This window comes from Belonocnema kinseyi, chromosome 8 (assembly GCF_010883055.1).
Source record: "Belonocnema kinseyi isolate 2016_QV_RU_SX_M_011 chromosome 8, B_treatae_v1, whole genome shotgun sequence".
NCBI classification, from domain to species: Eukaryota; Metazoa; Arthropoda; class Insecta; order Hymenoptera; family Cynipidae; genus Belonocnema; species Belonocnema kinseyi.
In genome coordinates this window covers 80,756,773-80,769,852 of record NC_046664.1, presented here as the reverse complement: position 1 = coordinate 80,769,852, position 13,080 = coordinate 80,756,773, and the positions used below count along the sequence as shown (strand labels likewise).

Here is a 13,080-nt window from a genome sequence, read left to right as displayed (position 1 = left end):
AACATGAATTTTAACGAAATAATTGAATTTTCAATAAAAGGAGACAAATTTTCAACCAAATAGTTTGAATTTTGAACCAGATAAAAAAAAAAATTTCAACAGAAAATGGAAATTTTTTGTAAAATAATAATAATTTTCACCTTAACTGATGAATTTTCAACTAAAAAATATAATTTTTCAACCAGACATTGAATAATTAAATTTTTAGTAAAAAAATTAAAGTTCAACCAGAAAAATAAATTTTTAATTAAAATTATAAAATATTCACCTAAAGTAGTATTTTCAGTTTAACAAAAAATTATTTTTAACCAAAAAAGAAACAAAGTTTCAATAAAATAGCTCATTATTTAACCAAAGAAAATAATTTTTAATTAAAATGATGAATTTTCAATTAAAAAAAATGAATTTACAAATGAAAGATTTTATTTTTCAACCAAGTAAATTTATTTCTAGCATGCGAGATAAATTTTTAGCTAAAATGATAAATATTTGACTGGAATACTTGAATTTCAAACGGAAAAGAAAAATTTTGATACAATGGGATTAACTTTGAATTTAAAAAATCCATTTCTACCAAAAAAAAACTGTTTTTTAAAAACAAAATACATAAAATTGTAAGGAAAAAATTAATATTAAATTAAAAAAGACAAATTTGCATCCAAATTGTTCAATTTTGAACTAGAAAAGTTCAATTTTCCATCCAAAATGGAAGGCTTAAATTTTCAGTTGAAACAATTAACTTTCAACAAAACTGATGAATTTTCAATTAAAGTCATGAATCTTCATCTGGAATACTTGAATTTTATACCCACTAAAAATATAAATTTTTAACCAATAAGATTAATTTTATACAAAAAAAAGGACAAATTTTCCACAAATTACATAAATTTTCAAAAAAGTGGATAAATTAAAAAAAAATGTAAATTGCCAACGAAAATATATCAATTCTAACGAAAAAATTGAATTTTCAATCAAAGGAGACAAATTTTAAACCAAATAGTTGAATTTTGAACCAGAAAAAAATCGATTTTCAACAGAAAATGGAATAGTTTCATTTTTTGTAAAAAAAAGATATTGTTCATCTTAACCGATGAATTTTCAACTAAAATAATTAATCCTCAACTGGAATAGTTGAATTTTAAACAAAAAATAAATTTTCAAAAAATAGTTAAATTTTGCAATACAAAATTTCGTTTTTTAACGAAATAGTTGAATTTTCATTTAAAAATATAATTCTAAACCAAAAAATCTGATTTTCAGAAAAACAGTTAAATTTTTAGACGAAAAGTTAATTTTCAAAAAAGTAGTTACATTTTTGAAAAGAGATGAATTTTTTATTGAAATGACGAATCTTCGAAAAATAAAATTAATTTTTAACAAAAAAGTTTAGCGTTAAACGCAATTAGTTGAGTTTAAAAAAAAGGTACATTTCCAACGAAAAATGTAAAAAAATTGTATTATAATTCAAAAACAATTCCTCTTCGAAATCCTGCTTCTACTGTAAAAACTACTTGAATTTTGGCAATTTTTGACCTGGAACGTGAATTTTTTTAAAGAATTGAAACTGGAATTTAGAAGAAAGGAATTTAAAAAATCAAATTGAAGTCAAAATTCGTCACAATTTAAAAGTTCCTTCTTCAAAAATTTAGAAATTAATTTAAAATTTTATTTTGTTCAAAATTTAATTATTTTGTTCAAAGTTCAACTATTTTGTTAAAGAATATTTTAGGCGAAAAGACGTATTGTCTACAAAATAATTGAATTTTCAACTCGAAAGTATCAATTTTACACAGAAAAGCTGATTTTCAACAAAATAGTTTTTTTCCTCAACTCAAAAATAGATTAATTTTAAACCAGCGTCAAATTATAAATAGAAAAAATTTTAATTTCTAGAATTCAGTAGAATTCTACTGAATTCTACTGAAAGTCATGAATTTTTAAACCAAAATGACAAATTTTCAATCATATTGATAAATTTTCAACACAAAAGATAATTTTTAAACAAATTTCCAGGATTTTATAATATTTTAGTAGCTTTCAAAGAATTTATTTACGAGAAGTGAGCTATTTTGTAGGATTCCAAAAAATTTAAATTATTTTAGGAAATTAAAAAAGATTCCAAGTAATTTTTTTAGTAATTTGATTAATTTGGGGGAATTTTAAAGTGTTTCAAATATTTTAGGATAAAAAATTTTCTAGAATTTCGGAAGATATGGAACGATTTTACAGGATCTATAAGGTTTTATTCTTTTTTTAAAAAGATTTCACGGGATTTTATTAGGATTTCGAGGATTTTAATTATTATAATGTTTTTTTTAAAGCTATCAAGATATTTTAATACATTTTTGAGTATTTCACGAAATTTCACCCGATTTTATAGAAGTTCACAAAAATTTATAATAATTTAGTAGTTTTTAAAGAATTTAAGTAAAAAAATTAATATATTTCTTAGAATTTCAAAGATTTAAAGAGATTTAAAATTATTTTTTTAATTCACCTTTAATTCTTATTAATTGATCCTGAATTCTGAATTTTCTACAAAATATTTTCATCTTCAACGCTAAAATATAAATTTTAAACACAAAAGCTGATCTTCAACAGAATAGTTATATCATCAACCCAAAAATAGATTAATTTTTAGCCAGAGTCAATTTATAAACCAAAAAAGATGAAATTTCCAGAAAGAAAGAAACAAAAGAAGCAAAAATTAAGTTTCAAGCAAAGAGCTTCCTGCAAACAAGTTTAATTTTGAACATGAAAATATAAATTTTTTAACAACAAAGTTTATTTTTTACAAATAATTGAATTTTCCCCAAAAATATAAAAATTTTTATCCCAAAAAGACGAACTTTTAAACACAAATGATGGCCTTTTAACAAAATTGTTATATTTTCAATGAAATAATTTTTTATTTTTCACCAAATAATAAAAATTGTAACTAAAAAGATTAATTCTCAAACAAGCAGTTTTATTTTTAACGAAAACGAATGATATTTCTACAAAAAGACATGAATTTTTCAATCCAAACGACGAATTTTCAATCAAGTTTATGAATTTTCAACATAAAAGTTCATTTTTAAACAATTATCCGGGACTTTAGGAAATATCATTGAATTTCGTGGAATTTTATAATATATTAGTGGATTTTTATGAATTTATTTACGAGAAGTGAGGTATTTTTTAGGATTCCAAAGAATTTGAATTATTTCGAGAATTTTTAATGATTATAAGGGTTTTTTTTTTTAAAAAGCTATTAAGGTATTTTAATAAATTTTTCAAGATTTTAGGAAATATCACCGGATTTTATAGAATTTAACAAAAATAAATAATAATCTGGTGATTTCTGGAATTTATTATTTTTTGGAATTCACCTTGAATAATAAGAAATAATAATAAATTCTTTTGCTAAGAGTACAAATATTTTGTTAAAAAGTCAATGATTAACTATTTAATGGTTGAAATTTCAACCACGAAAGATAAATTCGCAACGAAAAATGTAATAGTGAATACTTCAGTTGAAAATAAAAATTATCTACAAAATAATTGCATTTTCAACCTCAAAATATAAATTTCAAACATTAAAGCTAATTTTCAACTTCTAGATAGAAAAAAATACATTTCAAACAAATTGTTGAATTTTCAAACCAAGAAGACGAACTTTCTACAAAAAAGTTAAATTTTCAACATGAAAATATAAATTTTCAACAAAAAAGTTTATTTTCTACAAATAATTACATTTTTTACAAAAATATTAAGATTTTTATCCCAGAAAGACGAACTTTTAAACACAAATGATGTAACTATAACAAAATTATTATATTTTCAATTAAATATTTTATTTTTCACCAAATAATAAAAATTGTAACTAAAAAGATTAATTCTTAAACAGTTTTATTTTTAAATAAAACAGATGATATTTCTACTAAAATACATGAATTTTTCAACCCAAACCACAATTTTTCAATAAAATTATTAAATTTTCAACATAAAAGATAATTTTTAAACAATTATCCGGGACTTCAGGAAATATCATTGAATTTCGTGGTATTTTATCATTTTGTTGTGAATTTTTAAGAATTTATTTTCGAGAATTGAAGTATTTTTTAGGATTCCAAAGAATTTGAATTATTTTAGGGAATTAGAGAATTTTCTAGAATTTCGGATGATATGGACCGATTTTACAGGATCTATAAGGTTTTATACTTTGTTTAAAAAGATTTCACGGGATTTTATTAGGATTTCGAGGATTTTAATAATTATAAGGTTTTTTTTTTAAAGCTAACAAGGTATTTTAATATAATTGAGTGGTTTTTAAAGAATGTATGTAAAAAACTAAGATGTTTTTTAGGGTTTCAAAGATTTAATGAATTAATTTGAAGTGATTTTAAAGCTTTTGAAATATTTTAGGATAAAGAATTTTCACTCAATGTGTTTTAATACATTTTACATGATTCCAGAAAATATCATTATAGAATTTCACGGGATTTTATAATATTTTAATGGATTTTAAAGAATTTATTAATGAGAAGTGAGATATTTTGTAGGGTTTTAAATATTTGTAGAGATTTGGAATTCATCCCGAATTCTAATTAATTTATCCTAGATTCTGTGTAATTTTTTTGAATTTTTAAATTCACTTGATTTTTTAAATTCACTTTTCATTATATTTTTTTGTAATTTTTAAATGTTTTTAATGTAGTTGATCCTGAGGATCAATTGATAAAATGATCACAGGATTTGACATATTTTAACGTATTTTTTTTCTTCAAATTCCTTTGGCATTTTTAAAAGCTTTAAAAATTCTTAAAGGATTTGGAAGAATTTAAAATAATTTAGCTTATTTTAAAGATATTACAAAGACATTTTTTATTTATTTCAGTATTTTAATAGGATTTGAAATACTTGAAGTTATTTTAAAAGATTCTCAGGGGTTTTAAGTGTTTAAAAAGTTTCAAGGGCTTTCAAAATATAAGAAAAGATTTGAAATATTTTTGGAAATTTTAAAAGATTCCCAGAATTTTTTTATTTATTTCAGTAGTTTGAAGGCTTTTAAATACTAAAATATTTTAGGGTATTTAAAAATATTCCACTCAATGCTACCCAATTCAATTAATTTTTCCATTTTTTTTAATTGTTTTCAATTTGCTTGATTGGTTTTTAAATTCAGCTTGATTTTTTTATGAATTTCATCTTATTCTTCTCATTTCTTTTAAATTTCTCTAAATTTACCCAAAATTTATTGTAATCAATTATTTGAATTTCATGGAATTTTTCTAAGCTTATTTCAAAGTTACTGAATTTAATAAAACGTTTTCAAATTTTAAAATCGTTTTAAATTCATTTGATTTTCTAAAATTTACCTTGAATTTTCATTAATTTCATCGAATTCATCTCTTTTATATTTAATTTATTTAAACAAATAAAAATTGTTAAAGAAGTCACGAGGGATGTTTTTATATTTTATATTATTAATAAAATAGGAATAAAATACTAATTTAGCTGCATATGCTCATCCGCTTTTTTGTGTAAAAAATAAATATTTTACGATTTTTATTAGAAGCTAATATGCATTGCCTTAAACAAATATATTTTTTAAATATATTTTTATATGTTTAAATGTACTTTATTTATAATTTCTAAGAAGTAAAAGGTTGTTTTATATAGTTTTATATTATATTTAAAAAATTCATATAATTTTAAGAGATTTCGTTTCAAAAATTTTTTGATCTCAATATTCGAAAATGTGTCATGAATTTTCTACAAAAAAAAAGACAAATTTTCACCAAATATAAAATTTTTTAAACAACTATAAATTTTCTACTAAATGGTTGAATTTTAGAACCCAAAGTGCGAATTTTCTACAAAACAATGTTCAACAAATCATTTGAATTTTTAACGAAATATTTACATTTTTAGATAAAAAAATTTAATTTTTAACAAAAAAAGATTACAAATTTTGAATTAAAATTATAAATCAATCAAAAAGCTGAATTAAATTAAAATTAAATAAAAATTATCTATTAAATTGTTAAATTTTAAAACTGAAAATATGAATTTTCTACAAAACAGTTACATTTTCAATTCGAAAATTAATTTACTGCCAAAAAAGATTAGATTTTGACCGGAATTGTACCAATTTTTAGAGAAAAAAAATATGTTTTAACTTTCTTTGATTTAAACCGTTTTTTAAAATAATTAGTTAAATTGTGATCTTTTCCAATTGTGGTAACATTCAATTTATAATGCGTATTGTGAAAATCTTTTACTTTAAAAATGTTCCATTTTAGATTTTTTTTTTCTAAACGTAGATTTTAATTTAAAGAATGTAAAATTCAGTTTTAAAAACTGACAAGAATTGAAATTTAGAAGCGTTCAAAATAACTTCAAAGTCATATATTTATAATCAAAAGCTTTTTATTAAATTAAACATATCTCAGTCTAAAATATTCCATTTTTAAACTATTCAATATGAAATTTTTCAATTAAGAAAAAGAACAATTATAAATTCAATATTTAAAATTAAACAAAAAGAAAATAAACCTTGAACGCTATAATTAAAATTTTTTTATTAAAAAATAATTTAATATTTCTATCAAATTATTGAATTTTGATCAATAATAATTTAATGCCTATTATTCTCAGAAAATATTCAAGTAAGTCGATGAAATATTAAGAAGTTTTGAAAAAATTCAAAATTAAATAAAAATTTCAAATGAATTATTAAAAATGAATTTGGAGGATTTTAAGGAAATTTTTTCCATTTGTCAGCCTTTGAAAAAATTGGGAGGAAAATTGTAGGAAAGCTTCGAATAATTTTAAAAGGTGTTTAGAAGTTCTGAAAAAAATCATTAAATAATTAAAAATGTGAAAAAATGTCAAATAACATGTAAATGTTTAAAGATTTTTAAATAAAATTTTGAAGCATTTTAAGGATTTTTAAATTATTTTAAATAATAATTTACCTTTTTAATAGATATAGAAAATTCATCTTTTTTGGGTTGAAAATTTCACTATTTGGTCAAAAATGCATATTGTTTGTTCAAAATTCAGTGATTAAAAATTAATTTCTTTGGCTGAAAATTTGTTTCTTTTTAGTTGAAAATTTATATTTTTAGTGTAATATTAATTGGGTTGAAAACTCGTTTTTTTTAAATGTAATTTTCTAACTGCAAATTAAACTATTCTAGTTTTGTTTCTGTAAAATAATCTTTTTTTTTAGTTGAACATTTATATATTTGATTGAAATTGTATCTTTTTTAATAAAAAAAATGCAACTTTGGGTTTAAAATTGAATTACTTTCTTGGGAATTCATTTTTTGTTGTTATTAAAAATTGATTGTTTTAACCGAAAATTTAATTCTTCTATTTTTGGTTAGAAAATTATTTGATTGAAAATTAATTTCTGTTTGGGTTGAGGATTTATTTTTCTAACATTTTAACTATTCTAATTTTTGTTGAAAATTGATTTTTTTAATGAAAATTCATGTACTTTGTTGAAAATGAGTATTTTTTGGTATAAAATTAATCTTTTGGGTAGAAATTATTAATTAACTAATTGTTTTTCTCAGGGATCAACACGAGCCTTTCCTCCCCATCATCCACTTATTCCAGTGGATTATCAATTAACTGGACAACCGGTTTTGATTGGCGGAACTATGGGAACTTGCAGTTATGTATTGACGGGCACAGAAACAGGAATGAAGGAGACCTTCGGTTCAACTTGTCATGGAGCGGTGAGTTTTTTTTTTATTTTATTTGATAAATTTTTTTTTTTACAATCCGGGTGGCCGCTGGATCAGGAATTTTTTATACCGGAATAAAATCGGGAAATGATAGTGAATTTGACACATTTTTAGAAGAAAAATATCTATTTAATTGCTTTTTTCATTTTTTAAGTTTATTTTCTAATTTCAGAAATTAATTGCACTTGAAATCGAAGATTTTGGATAAAAAATGTTTGAAGTTAATCAACTGTAAATGTAAGTTAATGATTTTTAAAATTGAATTGCAGTTCCAGCTTTGAAAATTGAACATTTTAATGGATAATTTTGAATCTGTTCGAAAATAAATACATAATTTATTAATTTTAAATGAAAAAAAAGATGAGATACTTTTAACTTTCAACTAAGTATTTAAGTTTTCAGAAAGAAAAAGATAAGTTTTCAAGCAAAAATGTAATAGATATTTCAAGCAAAAACAATGTTAGTTTTAAATAAAAATCAGTAAAATTCTAACAAAAATTTGCAACCAAAATTAGAATAAGTAAATTTGCAGTTAACAAACATTATTTTTAATACAGAAAAAATGAATTTCAAACAAAATAGTTATATTTTCAACCGAAGACACGAATTTTTAAATAAACTGATGAATTTTTGAACAGAAAAATAAATTTTTATCAAAGTAGTTCAACTTTCAAGGAAGTAGTTATGTTTTCAACTAAAAAAGATGAGATTTCTAAAGTTTTTTTTTATTATTAAAAATGGAATATTAAAATTTGTAGTTAAAAAAATTAATTTTCGACCAAAAAAAATCTTTTCAACAAAATCAATTTTCAGTTAAAGTGATAAACCTTTAACCAAAGAATGAATTTTCAACTAAGTAATTAAATTTTTACCAAAAACAGATGAATTCTCAACGAAAAATGTAATAGTAGATATTTCAAATAAAAACATTTTAATTTTTAACAAAAAAGAACAAAACTACTAAAATATCTAATTACCAACAAAATAGTTGATTCCTCATCCTAAAAAAATTAAGTTTTAACCAAACAGTTAAAGGTTCAACTAGGAAAAAAATTTTTCTACTAAAACTAGAATACGTAAATTTGCAGTTAAGAAAAATTATTTTTAATAAAGAAAATAAATTTGTGTTTAAAATTTATTTTCTTTACTAAAAATAATTTTAATTTAGATTTAATTTAAATTTTTAATCTAACTTTAAAAAAACGAACTTTATTAAAATGACTAATTACCAACAAATTAGTTGAATCATCATCCTAAAAAAATAATTTTTAACCAAACAGTTGAATTTTCAGCTAGAAAAAAAAATTTTCAACAAAAAATAGAATAAGTAAATTTGCAGTTAACAAAAATTATTTTAAATAAAGAAAATAAATTGTGCTTAAAATTTATTTTGTTCATTAAAAATAATTTTAATTGAAATGTATTCTAATTTAAATTTAATGAAATTTTTTTATTTAAATTTAAAAAAAAATAATTTTACTAAAATAACCAATTACCAACAAATTAGTTGAATCCTCACCCTAAAAAAAATATTTTTTAACCAAACAGTTGCATTTTCAACTAGGAAAAAAAATTTTGTCTACCAAAAATAGAAAACGTAAATTTGCAGTTAACAAAAATGATTTTTAATAAAGAAAATAAATTGTGCTTAAAATTTATTTTCTTCATTAAAAATAATTTTAATTGAAAATGTATTCTAATTTAAATTTAATGAAATTTTTTTATTTAAATTTAAAAAAAAGAATTTTACTAAAATAACTAATTACCAACAAATTAGTTGAATCCTCACCCTAAAAAAAATATTTTTTAACCAAACAGTTGCATTTTCTACTAGGAAAAAAAATTTTGTCTACCAAAAATAGAATAAGTAAATTTGCAGTTAACAAAAATGATTTTTAATAAAGAAAATAAATTGTGTTTAAAATTTATTTTCTTTTCTAAAAATAAATTTAATTTAAAACTGATTTAAATCTAACTTTAACTTAAATTGTTAATCTAAATTAAAAAAAAGAATTTTACTAAAATGTCTAATTACCAACAAATTAGTTGAATCCTCATCCTAAAAAAAATTAATTTTTAACAAAATAGTTGAATTTTCAACTAGAAAAAAATTTTTCAACCCAAAATGGAATAAGTAAATTTACAGTTGAAGAAACAACAGAACAGAAAAATTAATTATCATCTTAGTAGTACAAATTTTAACGAAGTAGTTGATTTTACGACCAAAAAAATTTTAATTTCTACCAAAGCAAATAAATTTCCAACCAAATAGTTTAATTTTTAATAAACAGCAAAAGTTTTTTAAAAATAAAAAATGGCAAAATAGCTAGCAAAAGGACGGTAAATTCCCGAAAAATAAAATGTCATTATAAAAAATATATTCAGTTTAAAAAAATATAATTTTTCAATTTTTAATGTTTTTATCTCTAAATTGTTTCAAATAATACCATTATAAACATTTACAAATTTATGCATTGGTTCTTCAATTTAAAAAGCTAAAATAATGAATTTAGTTAGGATTTAATAAAAATAGAAAATTTGTTTTTTGAAAAATTAATTTGTTTGTTGAATTAAAAATAAAAGAATACTTATTTTTTTAATGAAAGCATTTGAATTAAAGATTTCTGAATTAAAATTTTAAACGGTTTCATTACATTTTATGATTTTAAGAGTTCAATTTTTTTATTTCAATGTTCGTGCAAAATTTTTGCAAAGAAAATTTTCAGTTTCAACTAAAAATTAGAATATTTGTATTTTATTTTTTGTTTCAATTCATTATTTTCAGAAACATTCTGTTTTAGCTAGGAATTTATTTAAATTTTAAAATTCCCTGTTCGAAGCAAAAATATAATGATTTTGGATAAAATTCCGGCTTCAACTCAGAATTGGTTAAAATTTGAAAATTGCCGGTTCCAAGTCACAATTATTATTCTGGATAAGTTCCAGTTCCAACTATAAATTTGTAAGAAATTGAAAGTTCCCTTTTCGAATTAAAATTTAATTTATTTTAAATAGTTAAAAAATCCTTAAAATGTTTCGAAATTTTTTTTTCAAGATCTTGAAACGTGTAGATGTTTCAAATTTTTTCAAATTTAAAAATATTATTAAACAGTTTTTCACAACTTCTAAATGTCTTCTTAAATTATTTGAATTTTAGATAATTTTAAAAAATAAAAAATCATTTCCAATTTTTCTAGCAATATTAAAAAATGTTATTCTTCTGAAGCATTTCAAAGTTCTTAAAAAACTTCTAAATTTATTGTTTGAAATCTGCCAAACTCTGCATTTCGTTTTGGTTTAACTTTGGAATATTTAATTTATAATTACTGATTTTAAATTAAGAGACAGATATTTCTAAATATTAAATAATTGTTCTTTTTCTTCATTTGAAATTTTCGAAATTGGTTTTAAAAATGGAATATTTTATTTAGCAGTTATTATAAAATTAAAAATATTTCACAAAGTTTGAATAGAGCGTTTAGCTAATAAAAATGCTTGTTATAAAAAATCTTCGATTTGAAACGCTACTAATTTTTAATTCTTTTAAGTCTTTTTAAAAATAAATTTAAAAATTCTTTCAATTCAACTCTTAAACTTAAAAATCTAAAATGCAAAATTTTCAAAGTGAATAATTTTCGAATTAGGCATTCTAAACTGAATGATAAAATTGAAAAAGATCACAATTTAACTAATTATTTTTTAAAAAACTGTTGAAATCAAAGTTAAACGGATTGGTTTTTTTCTCCTAAAAATTGGTGAAATTCCTGACAATTTCTCGGTCCAGCGGGACCATCCTGAATATTTCATACATTAGAGAAAAAAAAATTAAATTAAGGAATGGTTTTTTGAAAGTGTCGAATTTTTTTGAATTTTGTTTTTGAATTTAGGGAAGAGCACTCTCGAGAGCGAAGTCACGACGCAACATTGATTATACGGAAGTTTTATATAAATTGGAAGCACAAGGAATTTCCATTCGGGTAGCCTCTCCAAAGTTAGTTATGGAGGAATCTCCAGAATCTTATAAAAATGTAACAGACGTTGTGGACACTTGTCACGCGGCTGGTATTTCGAAAAAGTGTATCAAGCTGAGACCCATTGCGGTTATTAAAGGCTAATTTTTCAAACATAATTATGTTTTTATGTCGTTTTACTCTTTACCAATGCGATTTCGATTCGATTAATCGAAAAAACGATTTTTTCCTTGCGATAATCGCAGAGTGTCTCCCATATTCTCCTGCATTTTACCTTTTTTTTTTTTAATTATCTTTATTTCAGAAAAAAGAGATAAATTGAAGAAAATGGAATTTTTAAACGTTGAAAATTTAAATTTCTAAACGTTTAAGTTAATCTTTAATTTATTAATCTTGAGAATTCTATTTTCTGTCATTTTAAACATATGAATTTTTGACTTTGAATTTTCCATTTTTTTTTAAATTTTACATTGGCGAAAAACAAAGGAAATCAAATTTTTAACTGCTCGAAATTGAAGAAAATTAAAAACTGAATTTTAAACTGTTGAAAATTAAAAGTTGAATGTTAAATTATTGAAAATTGAAGGAAATTGAACATTGCATTTTCACATATTGAAAATACAATTTTTAATTTGTTTAATTTCACACCGGCGAAAATCAAAGAAATATTAAAACATTAATTTTCTTTTGAAATGTCTTAAAAAATAGAGAAAACTGAACATTTGAATTTTCAACAGTAAAAAAAATTACTTTTTAGGGAGAATTTTCTTTCTTACAGGAGAATTTTCAACAATTTAATTTACAATAAACATATTTAATTTACTTTAATTTCCAAAATTTTAGTTTTTAACGATAGAATTTTCAACAGTTTAAATTTAATCAATTGAAATAGAAATTTTTTAAATTCCACACCGGCAAAAATAGAAGAAAATGGACGTGTTAACTGTTCAAAATTGAATAAAAATTTAATTTTCAACTATTAAAAATTGAAGAAAATTTTGATGTTAAACTGTTGAAAAAAAAGAAAAAGATTTTTTAAATTAAATTTTTTACTGTTGAAAATAAAAGAAATATATAAGGAAATTGAAAACTGAATTTTAAGCTATTGATCTTTGAATTTTGAACTATTGAAAATGAAAGAAAATTGAGGAAAGTTGAAAATTTAATGTTCAACCATCTAATTTTTAGTAGTTTTTTGTTCAACGATTCTATTTTAAAAGAGATATATTTTTAACAGATAAATTTTTAACGGTTCGAAATTTAGTTTTTCCTTATTTATCTTTAAATATTTGTTACTTAAAATATAAATTCTATAAACTAGAAAAGATCAATTTTCGATACAAAATCAAAATTTTAAAGTCAAAATT

The 13,080-nt window shown here is 21.0% G+C and overlaps 1 protein-coding gene across 1 annotated transcript in view; it reads left to right on the top strand.

The window, feature by feature from the left end:
• LOC117178572 (tRNA-splicing ligase RtcB homolog) overlaps positions 1–11,871 on the top strand; it is a 60,215-nt gene extending 48,344 nt beyond the window's left edge. The window contains exons 9-10 of the mRNA XM_033370000.1: positions 7,569–7,733; positions 11,630–11,871. Of these exons, the coding sequence (XP_033225891.1) occupies positions 7,569–7,733; positions 11,630–11,857 (393 nt within the window). The 3' untranslated portion in view covers positions 11,858–11,871. The remainder of the gene's footprint in view (positions 1–7,568; positions 7,734–11,629) is intronic.
• The last annotated feature ends 1,209 nt before the right edge of the window (positions 11,872–13,080 follow it).